At 29.8% G+C, this 21,243-nt stretch overlaps 1 protein-coding gene and 1 long non-coding RNA gene across 12 annotated transcripts; both read left to right on the forward strand.

Annotated features, from left to right (window-relative positions):
- The first annotated feature begins 1,422 nt into the window (after positions 1-1,422).
- LOC105778243 (uncharacterized) lies at positions 1,423-15,064 on the forward strand. 11 transcript variants are annotated; one of them, XM_052621564.1, is made up of 10 exons: positions 1,423-1,506; positions 1,863-1,960; positions 2,057-2,118; positions 2,486-2,576; positions 6,537-6,623; positions 6,743-6,796; positions 10,471-10,655; positions 11,414-11,496; positions 14,466-14,566; positions 14,721-15,064. In XM_052621564.1, exons 1-10 carry the CDS (start codon positions 1,479-1,481, stop codon positions 14,934-14,936), a joined length of 1,005 nt encoding a protein of 334 aa, XP_052477524.1. In that variant the 5' UTR covers positions 1,423-1,478; the 3' UTR covers positions 14,937-15,064. The 11 variants fall into 11 exon arrangements, with proteins under 11 accessions (XP_052477524.1, XP_052477523.1, XP_052477522.1 ...); XM_052621563.1 differs by lacking the exon at positions 2,486-2,576 and adding an exon at positions 5,890-5,980; XM_052621562.1 differs by lacking the exons at positions 2,057-2,118; positions 2,486-2,576 and adding exons at positions 5,462-5,523; positions 5,890-5,980.
- On the forward strand, positions 8,288-9,023 carry LOC128033637 (uncharacterized). Its single transcript, XR_008189628.1, has 3 exons — positions 8,288-8,475; positions 8,574-8,635; positions 9,004-9,023. It is a non-coding gene; the product is annotated as an uncharacterized LOC128033637 (long non-coding RNA).
- Positions 15,065-21,243: the final 6,179 nt, after the last annotated feature.

Raw genomic sequence — 21,243 nt, forward strand, 5'->3', positions numbered from 1 at the left:
TCGAATAGTAAACTAAAGGTGGAAGAAGATCCCAACCAAGAAGAAAAGAAAAGGAAATGGTAAAGAGAAAAATGGAAGGAAAACAAAAAAAAGTAAAAAAAGAGAGTTTTTTCTTTGAAAGAAACTTAGGGTGAGTTTGGATGGGTGGTGCGTTTACTCGGTTAGTGTAAAAAGCGTGGCGGTGAGATTAGAATCTTGTAGCGATCTTTGTGGCGTGAGACAAAAAGTAAGCTAACGCATCACACCACTTCCAATCACCCATCAAACCCACCCTTAATTAATTTCAAAAATAGAAACTAACTCAAAGGCAAATAACAAAAACAACTTCTCATTACTTTCTCATAGACTCGAACACAAGACCACAAGTTTAACCATTGAATCATCAAGCTCATTCTTGCCATCAATGAGCTAAAATAATATTAATGTCGGATGCTCAAGAATAGGAGTTTAGACAAAAGTAGTAAAATTTTCAAATAAAGGATTCAAACCGAATCTCTTACACACAAACACAACACTAAACCATGAATAAGATTAACTTGTTAAAATTTTGAAATCTTAATTCACAAATAGAGATAACCACTCTTGGTTTTACAACTTAATTTCTTCTAGCCGGTTTTTGGGATGTTACGCTTTAATTGAAATAATTAATAACTAATTGAATTTAAATTAATTAACTATAATTAAAATAAATCTCAAGAAAACCATAAAATCTCAGCTAAGGTTGATAATCTTAAGCTATGTTGTATGTCTGAAATTAACAATTAATGGTAGATTTAGGATACAAGCATGGTAGCCATTACTCTTATCTCGAGCAATCTCATCTTGTTTGCTACTTAAATCCATCAATGGCGCAATGATGGAATTTAGTATAATTAAATATTAATGACTTTTAAAAAATATGGTCAAATTCTGGTTTTAATCCCTCGATTTAGTTTTATCCTTGAAGTTGATAAAATTTAGTCATGTATTTTTTAATAATGTCATTAATTAATTTAAATATCTAACAATGTTAATTATTTCAATTAAAATTCTGATTTAATTTTTTTTCTTTGACTCATGTTGATATAGATTCTTTTGTGTTGAAAAGATGTTATTAAGAAAACAATTATATCAACATTTTACCTGGAATAGTTAAAATCAAATAGCATCAAGATAAACAAAAGGTTAAATCTTAAATTTGAGTATAGTTTAAGGACCAAAATAATAATTTAACTAAAAATAAATATATTATTTAGTATTTATTGACATTGAATTAAAGTCGTCAATGAAGATGATGTACATTGCGTTGACATAAATCTTGATAAGTTCGATAGGTGTTCTCAAAACACGAAAGAAAATAAACTCTCAAAAATGTATAATTGATCAAAAGTTGTAAATTGTAAAATTTAACAGCTTACAAATGAATCCTATTTAACATTCGAAGATCTGAAGTTGGAAGTGCCGCTTAATGCTATAGAAGAGGTGCTCCACGATGATGAATGTCATGTAGTTGTGCCTCCACTACAGGTTTTGTAATCAGTCTTCTTAATTTTCTTCTTCTTATATTTTATATGAAAAGATAACTTTGACCTAAAAATAATATCTATTGCTTTTTTTTAAAAAAAAATATGGGACATTTGGTGAGTTCTTCACTTATACTAACTAAGCAAGAAACTTAAATATTCGCACCTTTTTAAGTGATCAAAATGAAAATTTACTAAAATTGATTGGTTAATTTTGTAGTTTAGCCAAAACTAATAAGAATAATATATTATATTCCTTAAAACCCTTCTCACCTCCATAAACCCCTTTTCGACAAAAGGGCTCGCTCCTCCTAAAAACCCGCTAAAAGATTTTAGTTTATTTTTCCCCTTCGCATGCAGAAAAGCCCAGTTTTGAAAGAGTAATTTGGTCGAGCACCTGGTGTTCAATGAAAGGCAGCAACAAAGCTACTGTTTTAACTCTTGCTGAGAAATGCAAGGTTTGATATTTTCCACTATTTTTCAAGCTACAAGTTTATTGCTTTACTCTAACTTTGCAATTACATATTTTTACCTTTTATTTTCTAATGTTGCAGAATATATTGGTTTCAAATTGGCAAGGTTATCTTAATACCATCAAAACTGATGCCCAAGGAAGGTACCCTTTTCATATCTCTTTACAAATATTGCTTTTTTTGCTTTCCTTTCATTTAATTCAATTGGGTATGTTTTGGATTTTGTTTTGGTTTTCGGGTTTTATCTATCAAAGCCTTTAGCTTTATGAAATCGTTGAAAATCCCAAAATGTTAGAAGAAAAGAGAGGAGTTTTAGTGGAAATAGTTTATGTTAGCTGAATCCTATTATTTATGTAACATGGACTCGATATATGATTTCTAGCACAATGATATTTAGTTTAAGTAATATAGTATTTGTTTTTATGGCATGAATTTGTTGGAAAATGGAAAAGAAGAGCTGGGAATCAAATTTGTTATAATGTTTGATTGCTTTTAATGATTGTTTTACAGCAAAGAGAATATATACACGTCGAAGGTTAAGTACATTATAAGGAAGGGGAATCCTCTTATCTGGGTACCAGAACATGAATTGCACAATGTGGTATGTTTCTTTTGCAGCTACGGCTCTACTTTCTTTGTTTCGTAGTTTTCTCTTATTATTCAAGTATCTTGTGGTCTCTTTGTTTCGATGTGAATGTGAGATAAGGTTATGTGTCCAACATGAGTATCTTCAATTTTTCCATGTATTTGAAAGCCGTATTCTCATGCCCATATACTGAATATGTGTGGGACATGGATGTCAGACATGAATACTTTAGGAAAATGAAGAGTCGGAGCAACATTGGACGCCGTTTAGGCAGGATATGAATCGAATAGCTCATAATCTTGTATTCTTCCTTTGGTTGGTGAACTATTTGGAGTAACTATTGTACCTATTCGTGTCAAATGTTGAACAGTTTAAGCATACATGTCTTTTCATTAAATGTTAGCCTTGTTTACCTATTTGTATAAAGTTCAAATTCCTTTCTGAAAACACTTGCGAATGTAAAACCTTTTCTTTTGGTTGAATCATCAAGCTCATTCTTGCCATCAACTGAGCTAAAATAATATTAATGTCGGATGCTCAAGAATAGGAGTTTAGACAAAAGTAGTAAAAATTTTCAAATAAAGGATTCAAACCCAGAATCTCTTACACACAAACACAACACTAAACCACTGAATAAGATTAACTTGTTAAAATTTTCGAAATCTTAATTCACAAATAGAGAGATAACCACTCTTGGTTTTACAACTTAATTTCTTCTAGCCCGGTTTTTGGGATGTTACGCTTTAATTGAAATAGAAAGCATTTTGATGTAGATGAATGAAATGGATACTAATGTGCTTAAATATGAAATGATTAGTTTGTAAGGTATAGCATGGATGGTTAATTGGTATATACTTGGTTGTCATTATTTGGTTTAATGACATTGTATTTGTGTAGGACCTGAATGAAGCCACTTATGTAATGGTTTAAAATCACTTGAATTGGGTACGGATGTGTATTTTGAAAAGAAAAAAGGTCAATGTCGTGATCATGGGTTCTCGATATCACAACATCGCTATCTTAGAGAGTGAAGTTGCAACAAGCTTATGCATGCCGTTGTGGCATGACATACTGAGATGACCACATTGCGATGAGAAGATGATGAAGTTGTGATGTTGGCCCAAAAATTTTTAAAACCTTACAATTTGGTCAAAATTCAAGTACGGACATATGAGAATTATTAAGCTTGTACAAACCTCGAAATTGTTTGTATATTATGACAAATGCTTGTTTTGATTGTATTTTAATGAATATCAACATAAATCAGATATGTCTATAATAGATGTTGCTTTGGTAACTAGTATAGCATTCTGTAGCTCAGACCCGACGATAGGGTCGAGCAAGAGATCTTACATTATCTCTTGTTTATATGTTTTTAAATGACTTGGGGATATATGTTTGTTATTGGAGATATTATGTTATCTATTATGCATAATGTAGGAGAATTAAAGCAATAGAATAAATCTTTACAAGCATTGAATTAAATAATTAATAACTAATTGAATTTAAATTAATTAACTATAATTAAAATAAATCTCAAGAAAACCATAAAATCTCAGCTAAGGTTGATAATCTTAAGCTATGTTGTATGTCTGGAAATTAACAATTAATGGTAGATTTAGGATACAAGCATGGTAGCCATTACTCTTATCTCGAGCAATCTCATCTTGTTTGCTACTTAAATCCATCAATGGCGCAATGATGGAATTTAGTATAATTAAATATTAATGACTTTTAAAAAAATATGGTCAAATTCTGGTTTTAATCCCTCGATTTAGTTTTATCCTTGAAGTTGATAAAATTTAGTCATGTATTTTTTAATAATGTCATTAATTAATTTAAATATCTAACAATGTTAATTATTTCAATTAAAATTCTGATTTAATTTTTTTCTTTGACTCATGTTGATATAGATTCTTTTGTGTTGAAAAAGATGTTATTAAGAAAAACAATTATATCAACATTTTACCTGGAATAGTTAAAATCAAATAGCATCAAGATAAACAAAAGGTTAAATCTTAAATTTGAGTATAGTTTAAGGACCAAAATAATAATTTAACTAAAAATAAATATATTATTTAGTATTTATTGACATTGAATTAAAGTCGTCAATGAAGATGATGTACATTGCGTTGACATAAATCTTGATAAGTTCGATAGGTGTTCTCAAAACACGAAAGAAAATAAACTCTCAAAATGTATAATTGATCAAAAGTTGTAAATTGTAAAATTTAACAGCTTACAAATGAATCCTATTTAACATTCGAAGATCTGAAGTTGGAAGTGCCGCTTAATGCTATAGAAGAGGTGCTCCACGATGATGAATGTCATGTAGTTGTGCCTCCACTACAGGTTTTGTAATCAGTCTTCTTAATTTTCTTCTTCTTATATTTTATATGAAAAGATAACTTTGACCTAAAAATAATATCTATTGCTTTTTTAAAAAAAATATGGGACATTTGGTGAGTTCTTCACTTATACTAACTAAGCAAGAAACTTAAATATTCGCACCTTTTTAAGTGATCAAAATGAAAATTTACTAAAATTGATTGGTTAATTTTGTAGTTTAGCCAAAACTAATAAGAATAATATATTATATTCCTTAAAACCCTTCTCACCTCCATAAACCCCTTTTCGACAAAAGGGCTCGCTCCTCCTAAAAACCCGCTAAAAGATTTTAGTTTATTTTTCCCCCTTCGCATGCAGAAAAGCCCAGTTTTGAAAGAGTAATTTGGTCGAGCACCTGGTGTTCAATGAAAGGCAGCAACAAAGCTACTGTTTTAACTCTTGCTGAGAAATGCAAGGTTTGATATTTTCCACTATTTTTCAAGCTACAAGTTTATTGCTTTACTCTAACTTTGCAATTACATATTTTTACCTTTTATTTTCTAATGTTGCAGAATATATTGGTTTCAAATTGGCAAGGTTATCTTAATACCATCAAAACTGATGCCCAAGGAAGGTACCCTTTTCATATCTCTTTACAAATATTGCTTTTTTTGCTTTCCTTTCATTTAATTCAATTGGGTATGTTTTGGATTTTGTTTTGGTTTTCGGGTTTTATCTATCAAAGCCTTTAGCTTTATGAAATCGTTGAAAATCCCAAAATGTTAGAAGAAAAGAGAGGAGTTTTAGTGGAAATAGTTTATGTTAGCTGAATCCTATTATTTATGTAACATGGACTCGATATATGATTTCTAGCACAATGATATTTAGTTTAAGTAATATAGTATTTGTTTTATGGCATGAATTTGTTGGAAAATGGAAAAGAAGAGCTGGGAATCAAATTTGTTATAATGTTTGATTGCTTTTAATGATTGTTTTACAGCAAAGAGAATATATACACGTCGAAGGTTAAGTACATTATAAGGAAGGGGAATCCTCTTATCTGGGTACCAGAACATGAATTGCACAATGTGGTATGTTTCTTTTGCAGCTACGGCTCTACTTTCTTTGTTTCGTAGTTTTCTCTTATTATTCAAGTATCTTGTGGTCTCTTTGTTTCGATGTGAATGTGAGATAAGGTTATGTGTCCAACATGAGTATCTTCAATTTTTTCCATGTATTTGGAAAGCCGTATTCTCATGCCCATATACGAATATGTGTGGGACATGGATGTCAGACATGAATACTTTAGGAAAATGAAGAGTCGGAGCAACATTGGACGCCGTTTAGGCAGGATATGAATCGAATAGCTCATAATCTTGTATTCTTCCTTTGGTTGGTGAACTATTTGGAGTAACTATTGTACCTATTCGTGTCAAATGTTGAACAGTTTAAGCATACATGTCTTTTTCATTAAATGTTAGCCTTGTTTACCTATTTGTATAAAGTTCAAATTCCTTTCTGAAAACACTTGCGAATGTAAAACCTTTTCTTTTGGTTTAAATTCGTTATTAGAACTTTGAGAAAATGGATGTTCACCATGTCAATTGAATTCTTAATTATTTCATTTTTTTACCTTTTTGTACACAGAACACTATAATTGATGAACGTGGTTCATTTTCTGTAGCCAGCCCCTACCCAGGGCCTCTTGGAAAATTACTCAAATCAATGAACAAGGTTGGTATCTAATTGAACTGCACAATTTGTCTTTTGGTAGTGTATACCTTGACATTTGTGTTGAGCAAGTATTTTGAATGTGACACAATGGTTTAATTTGCTATACTCCTATGTTGCAGTTTCCAGTTCGGGTCGCTCTAACCGGGGATGTTGTGCCTGTCAAAGATAAAAAGGTAACTATATTTTGAAAACCATCTCGGTCATAAGAATTTTGTACAGCTATGAGTAATATGCTCATGATTAGGCTGCCGCAAATCACCACACTACAAGGATGCAACCATGTCTGCATGTATATACTTAAATAAGATTAACTGTCGTTTGTGGAAATCTTCATGTTTTTAATTTATGTCAAGAGAAACAGGGTATGCTGGCCAAATCAACTATACTTCTCCCGGTTCAAGTAACTAAGTACACTATGTTCCTTGGCATGTAATATGAAAGCAACCAAGATAAGATTTTATGTCGATAAATTAGCTTAAAACCGAATATTTGCAAAAGATGGAGATTATTAATCATTACAAGCATTGAATTAAATAATTAATAACTAATTGAATTTAAATTAATTAACTATAATTAAAATAAATCTCAAGAAAACCATAAAATCTCAGCTAAGGTTGATAATCTTAAGCTATGTTGTATGTCTGAAATTAACAATTAATGGTAGATTTAGGATACAAGCATGGTAGCCATTACTCTTATCTCGAGCAATCTCATCTTGTTTGCTACTTAAATCCATCAATGGCGCAATGATGGAATTTAGTATAATTAAATATTAATGACTTTTAAAAAATATGGTCAAATTCTGGTTTTAATCCCTCGATTTAGTTTTATCCTTGAAGTTGATAAAATTTAGTCATGTATTTTTTAATAATGTCATTAATTAATTTAAATATCTAACAATGTTAATTATTTCAATTAAAATTCTGATTTAATTTTTTTCTTTGACTCATGTTGATATAGATTCTTTTGTGTTGAAAAAGATGTTATTAAGAAAACAATTATATCAACATTTTACCTGGAATAGTTAAAATCAAATAGCATCAAGATAAACAAAAGGTTAAATCTTAAATTTGAGTATAGTTTAAGGACCAAAATAATAATTTAACTAAAAATAAATATATTATTTAGTATTTATTGACATTGAATTAAAGTCGTCAATGAAGATGATGTACATTGCGTTGACATAAATCTTGATAAGTTCGATAGGTGTTCTCAAAACACGAAAGAAAATAAACTCTCAAAATGTATAATTGATCAAAAGTTGTAAATTGTAAAATTTAACAGCTTACAAATGAATCCTATTTAACATTCGAAGATCTGAAGTTGGAAGTGCCGCTTAATGCTATAGAAGAGGTGCTCCACGATGATGAATGTCATGTAGTTGTGCCTCCACTACAGGTTTTGTAATCAGTCTTCTTAATTTTCTTCTTCTTATATTTTATATGAAAAGATAACTTTGACCTAAAAATAATATCTATTGCTTTTTTAAAAAAAATATGGGACATTTGGTGAGTTCTTCACTTATACTAACTAAGCAAGAAACTTAAATATTCGCACCTTTTTTAAGTGATCAAAATGAAAATTTACTAAAATTGATTGGTTAATTTTGTAGTTTAGCCAAAACTAATAAGAATAATATATTATATTCCTTAAAAACCCTTCTCACCTCCATAAACCCCTTTTCGACAAAAGGGCTCGCTCCTCCTAAAAACCCGCTAAAAGATTTTAGTTTATTTTTCCCCCTTCGCATGCAGAAAAGCCCAGTTTTGAAAGAGTAATTTGGTCGAGCACCTGGTGTTCAATGAAAGGCAGCAACAAAGCTACTGTTTTAACTCTTGCTGAGAAATGCAAGGTTTGATATTTTCCACTATTTTTTCAAGCTACAAGTTTATTGCTTTACTCTAACTTTGCAATTACATATTTTTACCTTTTATTTTTCTAATGTTGCAGAATATATTGGTTTCAAATTGGCAAGGTTATCTTAATACCATCAAAACTGATGCCCAAGGAAGGTACCCTTTTCATATCTCTTTACAAATATTGCTTTTTTTTGCTTTCCCTTTCATTTAATTCAATTGGGTATGTTTTGGATTTTGTTTTGGTTTTCGGGTTTTATCTATCAAAGCCTTTAGCTTTATGAAATCGTTGAAAATCCCAAAATGTTAGAAGAAAAGAGAGGAGTTTTAGTGGAAATAGTTTATGTTAGCTGAATCCTATTATTTATGTAACATGGACTCGATATATGATTTCTAGCACAATGATATTTAGTTTAAGTAATATAGTATTTGTTTTATGGCATGAATTTGTTGGAAAATGGAAAAGAAGAGCTGGGAATCAAATTTGTTATAATGTTTGATTGCTTTTAATGATTGTTTTACAGCAAAGAGAATATATACGTCGAAGGTTAAGTACATTATAAGGAAGGGAATCCTCTTATCTGGGTACCAGAACATGAATTGCACAATGTGGTATGTTTCTTTTGCAGCTACGGCTCTACTTTCTTTGTTTCAGTAGTTTTCTCTTATTATTCAAGTATCTTGTGGTCTCTTTGTTTCGATGTGAATGTGAGATAAGGTTATGTGTCCAACATGAGTATCTTCAATTTTTCCATGTATTTGGAAAGCCGTATTCTCATGCCCATATCTGAATATGTGTGGGACATGGATGTCAGACATGAATACTTTAGGAAAATGAAGAGTCGGAGCAACATTGGACGCCGTTTAGGCAGGATATGAATCGAATAGCTCATAATCTTGTATTCTTCCTTTGGTTGGTGAACTATTTGGAGTAACTATTGTACCTATTCGTGTCAAATGTTGAACAGTTTAAGCATACATGTCTTTTTCATTAAATGTTAGCCTTGTTTACCTATTTGTATAAAGTTCAAATTCCTTTCTGAAAACACTTGCGAATGTAAAACCTTTTCTTTTGGTTTAAATTCGTTATTAGAACTTTGAGAAAATGGATGTTCACCATGTCAATTGAATTCTTAATTATTTCATTTTTTACCTTTTGTACACAGAACACTATAATTGATGAACGTGGTTCATTTTCTGTAGCCAGCCCTACCCAGGGCCTCTTGGAAAATTACTCAAATCAATGAACAAGGTTGGTATCTAATTGAACTGCACAATTTGTCTTTTGGTAGTGTATACCTTGACATTTGTGTTGAGCAAGTATTTTGAATGTGACACAATGGTTTAATTTGCTATACTCCTATGTTGCAGTTTCCAGTTCGAATCGCTCTAACCGGGATGTTGTGCCTGTCAAAGATAAAAGGTAACTATATTTTGAAAACCATCTCGGTCATAAGAATTTTGTACAGCTATGAGTAATATGCTCATGATTAGGCTCGCCAAATCACCACACTACAAGGATGCAACCATGTCTGCATGTATATACTTAAATAAGATTAACTGTCGTTTGTGGAAATCTTCATGTTTTTAATTTATGTCAAGAGAAACAGGGTATGCTGGCCAAATCAACTATACTTCTCCCGGTTCAAGTAACTAAGTACACTATGTTCCTTGGCATGTAATATGAAAGCAACCAAGATAAGATTTTATGTCGATAAATTAGCTTAAAACCGAATATTTGCAAAAAGATGGAGATTATTAATCATTTTGTCTAAATATTTTCACGGATTCTAATTGATTAAATGATTAGTATAGCACTGGTTCCTTGATATTTTAACTCTGTCATATTTGTTACACTAATTTGTTGATACTTTTTCTGGAAAAATAAAATGTTTATTTGGAAGTAATAATCTTGGTAAATCTGAATTGATTGTCAATTTTTAAGAATCTTACAATCATTGTCAACTTTATTTCTCTTTTTCATTTTATAGGCTGAATCAGCCGCAAACTACCTTAAAGAAATGATGCTCTCCGAGGAGAAAGCATTAAAAGAATTTAGTTATACGGTTTCGAGTGTATTAAGTTCTTCTAATCACTTTTCGACAACTCGAAGCGAAAACCTCAAGGAGCTGATCGATGGGGGTGAAAAGTATGTGATTTATAAGTTCAATCTAAGGTATAAACTTCCACTCAGATTGTTAAATTTATCAGTGTAATTGTAGATAATTACTATCACGTGAACCCCGGTTGCAGTGATGCTTGATTTTGTCTCCGCTGAATGTTGAAAGATTGATGTTATACCATATCCCGAAATAAAGTTCTTAAATTAAATTGTCCATAGCATGTCTTTTGCTTAATAATAGTAGTGGTAAAAGTACCATAGAAACCTTGTACTAGGAAGCAAATTGCATTTTGCCCCCTCTATTCATAAAATGTGCAAATTAGTTCTTGTATGATAGACCAAAGAGCAAACTGGTCTTTTTGCTAAAAATTTCATCCATTTTCACTATACGTCAACATGAGGTACACATGGGTCTGGTTGTTTCATCTGCCACACCAATTTTTAAAAGTATAAATGGATGAAAATTTTGACAGAAATGACCAATTTGCTCTTTAATCTATTAAATAGGGATTATTTTGCCCATTTTTTACTAAAGAGGCAAAATGCTATCTGACTTATTGTACAAAGGCCTTCATGGTACTTTTACGTAATAGTGGTTAGTTTAAGTGCTTTATGAAAGAAGATCCAATAGGGATCCCATGTCATTTAATGTAACCTTAATACTATGGTAACTTCAATATGATATAATACTATAGTCTTTTCGCCTATAGATTCAGAAAATATGATAAGAAAGAGGTTTACTTTGAGAGAGAGGGAAAACAAAAGTGATCTAATATGCAAACTTCATTTGACATGAAATATCTTCTATACAGCTCTTGCATGTTTGTTGATGGTAATGGAGGAACTCATGAAGTAGACTTTGAAGATATGGAAAAATGTAAAGCAAGTTTGCTAGGTAAGACATCATTGTCGAGAAAATAAAAATAAACCGACTGCTCTATTTTACAGATAGTAGTGGAATGAATTACGGTCTTGACATTACCGATTAAATAATATCTTCATTTTCTCTCTTTATAGCTCCTTATTCAGCTAAGCTAATCGATGGTATTAATCAAAGTGAAGCACGGCGCAGAGGACTGATCCTTTTCTGTTTCACATACTTGAACGTAAATGCAAGAGTAAGGTTTCCATCCTTTTCAATGTCAAGTACTTTCTGTGTGTTACATAGAGTTAAGTCTATGAATTCCGCCATGAAAAGTCGCACATCCTTGCATATAGTCTTGGACTAATTGTTCATGTCGTTTGATAACCAACTAATCTTTCTTTCTAGGATGCATACATGCTGTCTCTTGATCGTAAGGGGTTCGACGTCCTAGGAAAGGTTAAGTAGTAAAGTTACCGGGATGAAATTGACGAATACCAATGGAAGCAATTCAGGATCACATTCAAAGAAGAGACTGGACATCGAATCCTTTTGTCAGCAACTTGTGGAAATGGAAGAAGATGCCATCAAAAAGGTTTCTAGCTACAGTGGTCTGGGATAAAAGTAATCAATTCAGGTTTAGTTCATTTTGTATGCATAAACACTAAAATGAACAACACTAACACCGGAATACGTTAAAATTTTGGTGTATTTGGAGGGTTTTTAAGAGAATCATGCCTCGTATCCCTATATTCGTACCTGGTCCATATAGCCATTGCAATTGAAATAAAAAAAAAAGCATATTGTGTGAATGAGTTGGAGGTTTAGGACCACAAATTTTGAGCCAGAGATATGTTTTCTTTTCTTTTTCTAATTTGCTTTTCAGCTTTTATGAATGACAATGTCTCTTAACAATTTTATCCATAAAACATTATCAGATTCTTTTTTATCTTTTTCCTCTAATTTTAGGGGTACACAGTACATTTACATTACCATGACTTTAAAGGTGAATTCCACCCTTTCCCATACCATGTTGTTCCCACTTCTTCAACTCTCTTCTCTCTATTGTATACCAGTTCATCGGTTTGGTCGGTTTAGTTAAAAAATTAAGTTTGTATAATTGACTTAATCAAACCAACTTAACATTGATTAGTTCGGCCAACTAAGTTGGTTAGATTGAATTATTCTCTTGTTTTCTTTATAGAAGTTAGATTTGGGTTTTCTTTAAAAGTAATTATATTATACATTATAAATATACTTCAAACTTTTATTAAAATATTAAAAGCCGGTAAATCCATAACTGATAACAAATTGACTTAAATTTTTAACAGCCTATAAAATTGAATTAATCATCACAATGCTATTGGTTTAGTCGACTCAGTATTTGGTCACTCCAAAGTATGAATAAATTTGTTTATGAATTCATGAGTTTAATTTATTTATCAATAATATTTATATAATATAACATGATTATGAAATTATAGATTGTATGATGATATAAGAGGATGTCACAATTTGATATCTAATAATTATAAAGAGCAAAAAATCTAAAACAAATTGGTTGAAGTTTGAAACGCCTGAATTGTAATTGTCAAACTCAAGGGTCAATTTCGCAACAAACTAGTACATGGGCAGTGGACACAACTTGATATTCTTAGATCCAGTGGATCATACAGCTTGATGTGACACCCCTTCACAATCTCTTGGGAATAATTTATGTCCATATTGTCCTTTTTTTTAATATGAACGAGAATGAAAATTAAGAAAGAATTTCTTGAAAATCAAATTTTATATAAACTCTTAATTATTTTGAATTTTATATATAATTAATTGATTTGACATTGAATGCTTAATGTAAATATGAAAGTTTAAACTTTATTAATTAGATTAATATTTTTACTTATATTGGAGAAAGCATTAAAAGAATTTAGTTATACGGTTTGAGTGTATTAAGTTCTTCTAATCACTTTTCGACAACTCGAGCGAAAACCTCAAGGAGCTGATCGATGGGGTGAAAAGTATGTGATTTATAAGTTCAATCTAAGGTATAAACTTCCACTCAGATTGTTAAATTTATCAGTGTAATTGTAGATAATTACTATCACGTGAACCCGGTTGCAGTGATGCTTGATTTTGTCTCCGCTGAATGTTGAAAGATTGATGTTATACCATATCCCGAAATAAAGTTCTTAAATTAAATTGTCCATAGCATGTCTTTTGCTTAATAATAGTAGTGGTAAAAGTACCATAGAAACCTTGTACTAGGAAGCAAATTGCATTTGCCCCTCTATTCATAAAATGTGCAAATTAGTTCTTGTATGATAGACCAAAGAGCAAACTGGTCTTTTGCTAAAAATTTCATCCATTTTCACTATCGTCAACATGAGGTACACATGGGTCTGGTTGTTTCATCTGCCACACCAATTTTAAAAGTATAAATGGATGAAAATTTTGACAGAAATGACCAATTTGCTCTTTAATCTATTAAATAGGGATTATTTTGCCCATTTTTTACTAAAGAGGCAAAATGCTATCTGACTTATTGTACAAAGGCCTTCATGGTACTTTTACGTAATAGTGGTTAGTTTAAGTGCTTTATGAAAGAAGATCCAATAGGGATCCCATGTCATTTAATGTAACCTTAATACTATGGTAACTTCAATATGATATAATACTATAGTCTTTTCGCCTATAGATTCAGAAAATATGATAAGAAAGAGGTTTACTTTGAGAGAGAGGGAAAACAAAAGTGATCTAATATGCAAACTTCATTTGACATGAAATATCTTCTATACAGCTCTTGCATGTTTGTTGATGGTAATGGAGGAACTCATGAAGTAGACTTTGAAGATATGGAAAAATGTAAAGCAAGTTTGCTAGGTAAGACATCATTGTCGAGAAAATAAAAATAAACCGACTGCTCTATTTTACAGATAGTAGTGGAATGAATTACGGTCTTGACATTACCGATTAAATAATATCTTCATTTTCTCTCTTTATAGCTCCTTATTCAGCTAAGCTAATCGATGGTATTAATCAAAGTGAAGCACGGCGCAGAGGACTGATCCTTTTCTGTTTCACATACTTGAACGTAAATGCAAGAGTAAGGTTTCCCATCCTTTTTCAATGTCAAGTACTTTCTGTGTGTTACATAGAGTTAAGTCTATGAATTCCGCCATGAAAAGTCGCACATCCTTGCATATAGTCTTGGACTAATTGTTCATGTCGTTTGATAACCAACTAATCTTTCTTTCTAGGATGCATACATGCTGTCTCTTGATCGTAAGGGGTTCGACGTCCTAGGAAAGGTTCGTAGTAAAGTTACCGGGGATGAAATTGACGAATACCAATGGAAGCAATTCAGGATCACATTCAAAGAAGAGACTCGGGACATCGAATCCTTTTGTCAGCAACTTGTGGAAATGGAAGAAGATGCCATCAAAAAGGTTTCTAGCTACAGTGGTCTGGGATAAAAGTAATCAATTCAGGTTTAGTTCATTTTGTATGCATAAACACTAAAATGAACAACACTAACACCGGAATACGTTAAAATTTTGGTGTATTTGGAGGGTTTTTAAGAGAATCATGCCTCGTATCCCTATATTCGTACCTGGTCCATATAGCCATTGCAATTGAAATAAAAAAAAGCATATTGTGTGAATGAGTTGGAGGTTTAGGACCACAAATTTTGAGCCAGAGATATGTTTTCTTTTCTTTTCTAATTTGCTTTTCAGCTTTTATGAATGACAATGTCTCTTAACAATTTTATCCATAAAACATTATCAGATTCTTTTTTATCTTTTTCCTCTAATTTTAGGGGTACACAGTACATTTACATTACCATGACTTTAAAGGTGAATTCCACCCTTTCCCATACCATGTTGTTCCCACTTCTTCAACTCTCTTCTCTCTATTGTATACCAGTTCATCGGTTTGGTCGGTTTAGTTAAAAAATTAAGTTTGTATAATTGACTTAATCAAACCAACTTAACATTGATTAGTTCGGCCAACTAAGTTGGTTAGATTGAATTATTCTCTTGTTTTCTTTATAGAAGTTAGATTTGGGTTTTCTTTAAAAGTAATTATATTATACATTATAAATATACTTCAAACTTTTATTAAAATATTAAAAGCCGGTAAATCCATAACTGATAACAAATTGACTTAAATTTTTAACAGCCTATAAAATTGAATTAATCATCACAATGCTATTGGTTTAGTCGACTCAGTATTTGGTCACTCCAAAGTATGAATAAATTTGTTTATGAATTCATGAGTTTAATTTATTTATCAATAATATTTATATAATATAACATGATTATGAAATTATAGATTGTATGATGATATAAGAGGATGTCACAATTTGATATCTAATAATTATAAAGAGCAAAAAAATCTAAAACAAATTGGTTGAAGTTTGAAACGCCTGAATTGTAATTGTCAAACTCCAAGGGTCAATTTCGCAACAAACTAGTACATGGGCAGTGGACACAACTTGATATTCTTAGATCCAGTGGATCATACAGCTTGATGTGACACCCCTTCACAATCTCTTGGGAATAATTTATGTCCATATTGTCCTTTTTTTTTTAATATGAACGAGAATGAAAATTAAGAAAGAATTTCTTGAAAATCAAATTTTATATAAACTCTTAATTATTTTGAATTTTATATATAATTAATTGATTTGACATTGAATGCTTAATGTAAATATGAAAGTTTAAACTTTATTAATTAGATTAATATTTTTACTTATATTTACGTGTTTTTGTGTTGGATGCTTAATATATGGTATTAGAGCTCAAGTTCTCTTTTAATTGTTGTTATTGCTTGTTTCTTTTGTTTGTTATCCCTCTCAAGCTTGTCACATATAATAGGCTTACTTGTCTCTACCTACTCGTGACATGGCCTATTAAAGTGGTATCATTTGGATTATCCATTATGAAAATTGGGTCCTTTTTAAGATTGATTTCAAGTTGGATGTTTATTATGATATCAAAGTCTAGATTTTATTTACTATTATTAGATAAAAGTACTATAGAGGTCTTTGTACTAATGTTAGATTTCGCTTTACCCTCTATTAAAAATAAATAAATTAGTCCCTATACATTATATTAAAGAGCAAATTGGTTATTTTTTAAAATTTCATCCATTTCCATTGTTAAAATTAATCATTGTATGCTAAAATGAGACACATGTGTCATGTCACGTATAACTATTTAGTTATTTTGTTATGAATGCCGTTTTAACGATAGAAATTGATGAGATTTTTAATAGAAAAAGCTGTTTACTTTTTGATCTAACATACATCGACTAATTTACTCATTTTTGAGTAAAAGAGGCAAAATGCAATCGACTCTTAGTACAAAACCTCCCTAATACTTTTACCACTATTATTGTTACCCTCTTTTGAGTTTTTTTCTATGATAGGCTCTTCTATTTATATTTTTCATGGCCTATTAAAGTGGCATCATTTGGATTATCTATTATGAAAATTGGGTCCTTTTAAGGATTAATTTTAAGTTGGATGTTTATCATGATACCAAAGTCCAGATTTTATATTTTATTTACTATTATTAGGTAAAACTACTATAGAGGTTTCTGCATAAGGTTCAATTTCACTTTGCCCCCTCTAGTAAAAATGGACAAATTACTCGTTCTCTTAAAATTTCCATCCATTTCTATTGTTAAAATTGGTCCTTGTATGCCAAAATGGGGCAAATGTGTCATGTCATGTGTAACTATTTGGTTATTATGTTAGCAACGCCAGTTTTTAACGGTAGAAATGAATAGATTTTTTAATAGAAATGATTAATTTGCCCATTTTTTGAATAAAACAATAAAATACAATCTAACCCTTAATACAAAAACCTCTATGATACTTTTACTACTGCTATTGTTATCCTATTCAAGTTTTTTATATGATAAGCTTTCTATTTATCTTTTTTTCTACCTATAACGAGATGAATTAAAATACAATTAACCCATATTGATAAAATCCAAAATTACCAATAAATTTATATTCAAATTGAATGTGGATTAAATAATGAACCCAACTCTTATAATTGCACAAAATAAAGAAGTGTGGTCATTGTCATTCAATAAAAAGAACCTAGCAAATTGTTGGAAGGCAAAATTGAAGCTGAATCAGTCCAGCTATACATAACATGGAATTAAAGGAAATAAAAAAGAGTGGATGGTTGAATTGAAATGTAGGTATATGTAGATATATAGCTTCTTACATAATATATATATAGTCGGTTGAAAGGGATAATCATATCTTATCGTCAACCTCCATTAATTTGCAAAGGTCACTTCTTACATATATAAATATTTATATTCATAAATATATATATATATATATGTCAAATTAAACGTGCTCAGTTTTCATTTTCAGTCCTTTCAATTTTGCATGCAAATTACATACGCGCATTCGTACTACAAACTCTTCCATTTTATTTTATTTTATTTTTTTCAATTTTTAAACCCTAAAATTTTAAAATTTTAATTAAATCTTGTAAAAAATTCAAAATTTATCATTAATTTTTAAAAATTTCAAAATTTTGATTAAACTTTTAAAACTTAATACTAATTGGATATGAGGTTGAAATTTCATTATCTACATATCCTTTCATGTATTCACGTATCATGATTTTTCTATACAGGGTAAAATGTAGACAAAATAATATAGAAAATTATAACAAAAAGAACATTTTGGATCTACCTATATAGACAACAGGTTTGTATATTTAATGGCCTCGAATTATATATATATATATATATATATGAAAATGACCATATATATGAGTTTTCAATTTCTTGATTTCATCCTCTGTTTTTTTTCATTTTGTAAGTAATCTCTTTTATATTTTTATTGTATCTAAATAGTGTTCTAAAAATTACTCTAAGTACAAATTAATTGTTAATTTTTTGTTATTTTCATGTAGGTTTTATTATTGATGTTTGGGGTTTTGTAGCTAAGTCAAGTCAAATTTTTTTCTTTTGGGACGAGATAAATTATATATTTTTATGAGAATGAAATGTATTGACTTATATCTTGATAGTTTTTAAAAGTACTAAATCGAAATTCTAACATTTTGGGATCAAATTATCATATATTAACTTCAAATTTTGGAATTAAAGCATCAATTTTCAATTTTAGGTTAAAGGCAAGCCCTACTTGCACTTCCTTCACCTGTTTGTAGTTATCTTTTCAATAATATCATCTTTAAGGTTGAAATTAACATTTAGATTGAGAATGTAATGTATTTTATCACTACATCAAACACTGGTTGATATTAAATATTAATATTTTATTTAAGTATAATTTAAAATTAAAATTTATGGGAATAATTTTTACCCAAAATAAATATTCATATAAGAAGTCTTGAATGCATTGATGAAAAGGGTCCTTAATTTTGTGCCACCCACTTGAGGGCCATAAATATGCATGATTGGTTATTGCAGGAAACTGTTCATAATTTCAAGTAGAATAAAGCTTTTAAGTGGACACCATCCCATGCAACCAACCAAGCTTTTTTTTCTTTTCACCCAAAATTAAAATAAATAAAATAAAAAGAAATTCCAAACTATTTCTATTGTGAAATGGAATGTATAATCATATAATAATTACTAATTATTTTTCTCAGAAATAAAATTTTATTAAAGAATAAAAGTGTATATTCGATAAAAAATTATTGATCAAATAATTATGAAACCCATATAATTATCACATAAATATAAAGCTTTAAATTTTTTGAACTAAAGGAAGTAACTTAAAAAGATTAATTTGCATTGACTCAAATTCAAATCACATCTAAGCGGTGAACAACACCATCATGCTTGGGATTCAACTTTTAACTCTTTTTTTTTAATTTTAGTTGTAAAAAATGATTATGTTGATTATTAATATCTGATTGTTGTTCTATATACATAAGCATGAATATCACATTGGGATATTTTAGTTTTCAAATATTATTTTTATATTTTATCATATTTATTCCATCTACTAAATTCAAACTCAATTTAAACTAGAATTATGACTAATTGAAATCTAGATGAACTTAATCCATACTTCAAGTTTAAACTTTATTAATTAGATTAATATTTTTACTTATATTTACGTGTTTTTGTGTTGGATGCTTAATATATGGTATTAGAGCTCAAGTTCTCTTTTAATTGTTGTTATTGCTTGTTTCTTTTGTTTGTTATCCTCTCAAGCTTGTCACATATAATAGGCTTACTTGTCTCTACCTACTCGTGACATGGCCTATTAAAGTGGTATCATTTGGATTATCCATTATGAAAATTGGGTCCTTTTAAGATTGATTTCAAGTTGGATGTTTATTATGATATCAAAGTCTAGATTTTATTTACTATTATTAGATAAAAGTACTATAGAGGTCTTTGTACTAATGTTAGATTTCGCTTACCCTCTATTAAAAATAAATAAATTAGTCCCTATACATTATATTAAAGAGCAAATTGGTTATTTTTTAAAATTTCATCCATTTCCATTGTTAAAAATTAATCATTGTATGCTAAAATGAGACACATGTGTCATGTCACGTATAACTATTTAGTTATTTTGTTATGAATGCCAGTTTTTAACGATAGAAATTGATGAGATTTTTAATAGAAAAGACTGGTTTACTTTTTGATCTAACATACATCGACTAATTTACTCATTTTTTGAGTAAAAGAGGCAAAATGCAATCTGACTCTTAGTACAAAAACCTCCCTAATACTTTTACCACTATTATTGTTACCCTCTTTTGAGTTTTTTTTCTATGATAGGCTCTTCTATTTATATTTTTTCATGGCCTATTAAAGTGGCATCATTTGGATTATCTATTATGAAAATTGGGTCCTTTTTAAGGATTAATTTTAAGTTGGATGTTTATCATGATACCAAAGTCCAGATTTTATATTTTATTTACTATTATTAGGTAAAACTACTATAGAGGTTTCTGCATAAGGTTCAATTTCACTTTGCCCCTCTAGTAAAAATGGACAAATTACTGTTCTCTTAAAATTTCCATCCATTTCTATTGTTAAAATTGGTCCTTGTATGCCAAAATGGGGCAAATGTGTCATGTCATGTGTAACTATTTGGTTATTATGTTAAACGCCAGCTTTTAACGTAGAAATGAATAGATTTTTAATAGAAATGATTAATTTGCCCATTTTTGAATAAAACAATAAAATACAATCTAACCCTTAATACAAAAACCTCTATGATACTTTTACTACTGCTATTGTTATCCTATTCAAGTTTTTTATATGATAAGCTTTCTATTTATCTTTTTTTCTACCTATAACGAGATGAATTAAAATACAATTAACCCATATTGATAAAATCCAAAATTACCAATAAATTTATATTCAAATTGAATGTGGATTAAATAATGAACCCAACTCTTATAATTGCACAAAATAAAGAAGTGTGGTCATTGTCATTCAATAAAAAGAACCTAGCAAATTGTTGGAAGGCAAAATTGAAGCTGAATCAGTCCAGCTATACATAACATGGAATTAAAGGAAATAAAAAGAGTGGATGGTTGAATTGAAATGTAGGTATATGTAGATATATAGCTTCTTACATAATATATATATAGTCGGTTGAAAGGGATAATCATATCTTATCGTCAACCTCCATTAATTTGCAAAGGTCACTTCTTACATATATAAATATTTATATTCATAAATATATATATATATATTCAAATTAAACGTGCTCAGTTTTCATTTTCATCCTTTATTTTGCATAATTTACATCGT

The sequence above is a fragment of the Gossypium raimondii genome, chromosome 10 (assembly GCF_025698545.1).
Source record: "Gossypium raimondii isolate GPD5lz chromosome 10, ASM2569854v1, whole genome shotgun sequence".
Taxonomy (NCBI): Eukaryota; Viridiplantae; Streptophyta; class Magnoliopsida; order Malvales; family Malvaceae; genus Gossypium; species Gossypium raimondii.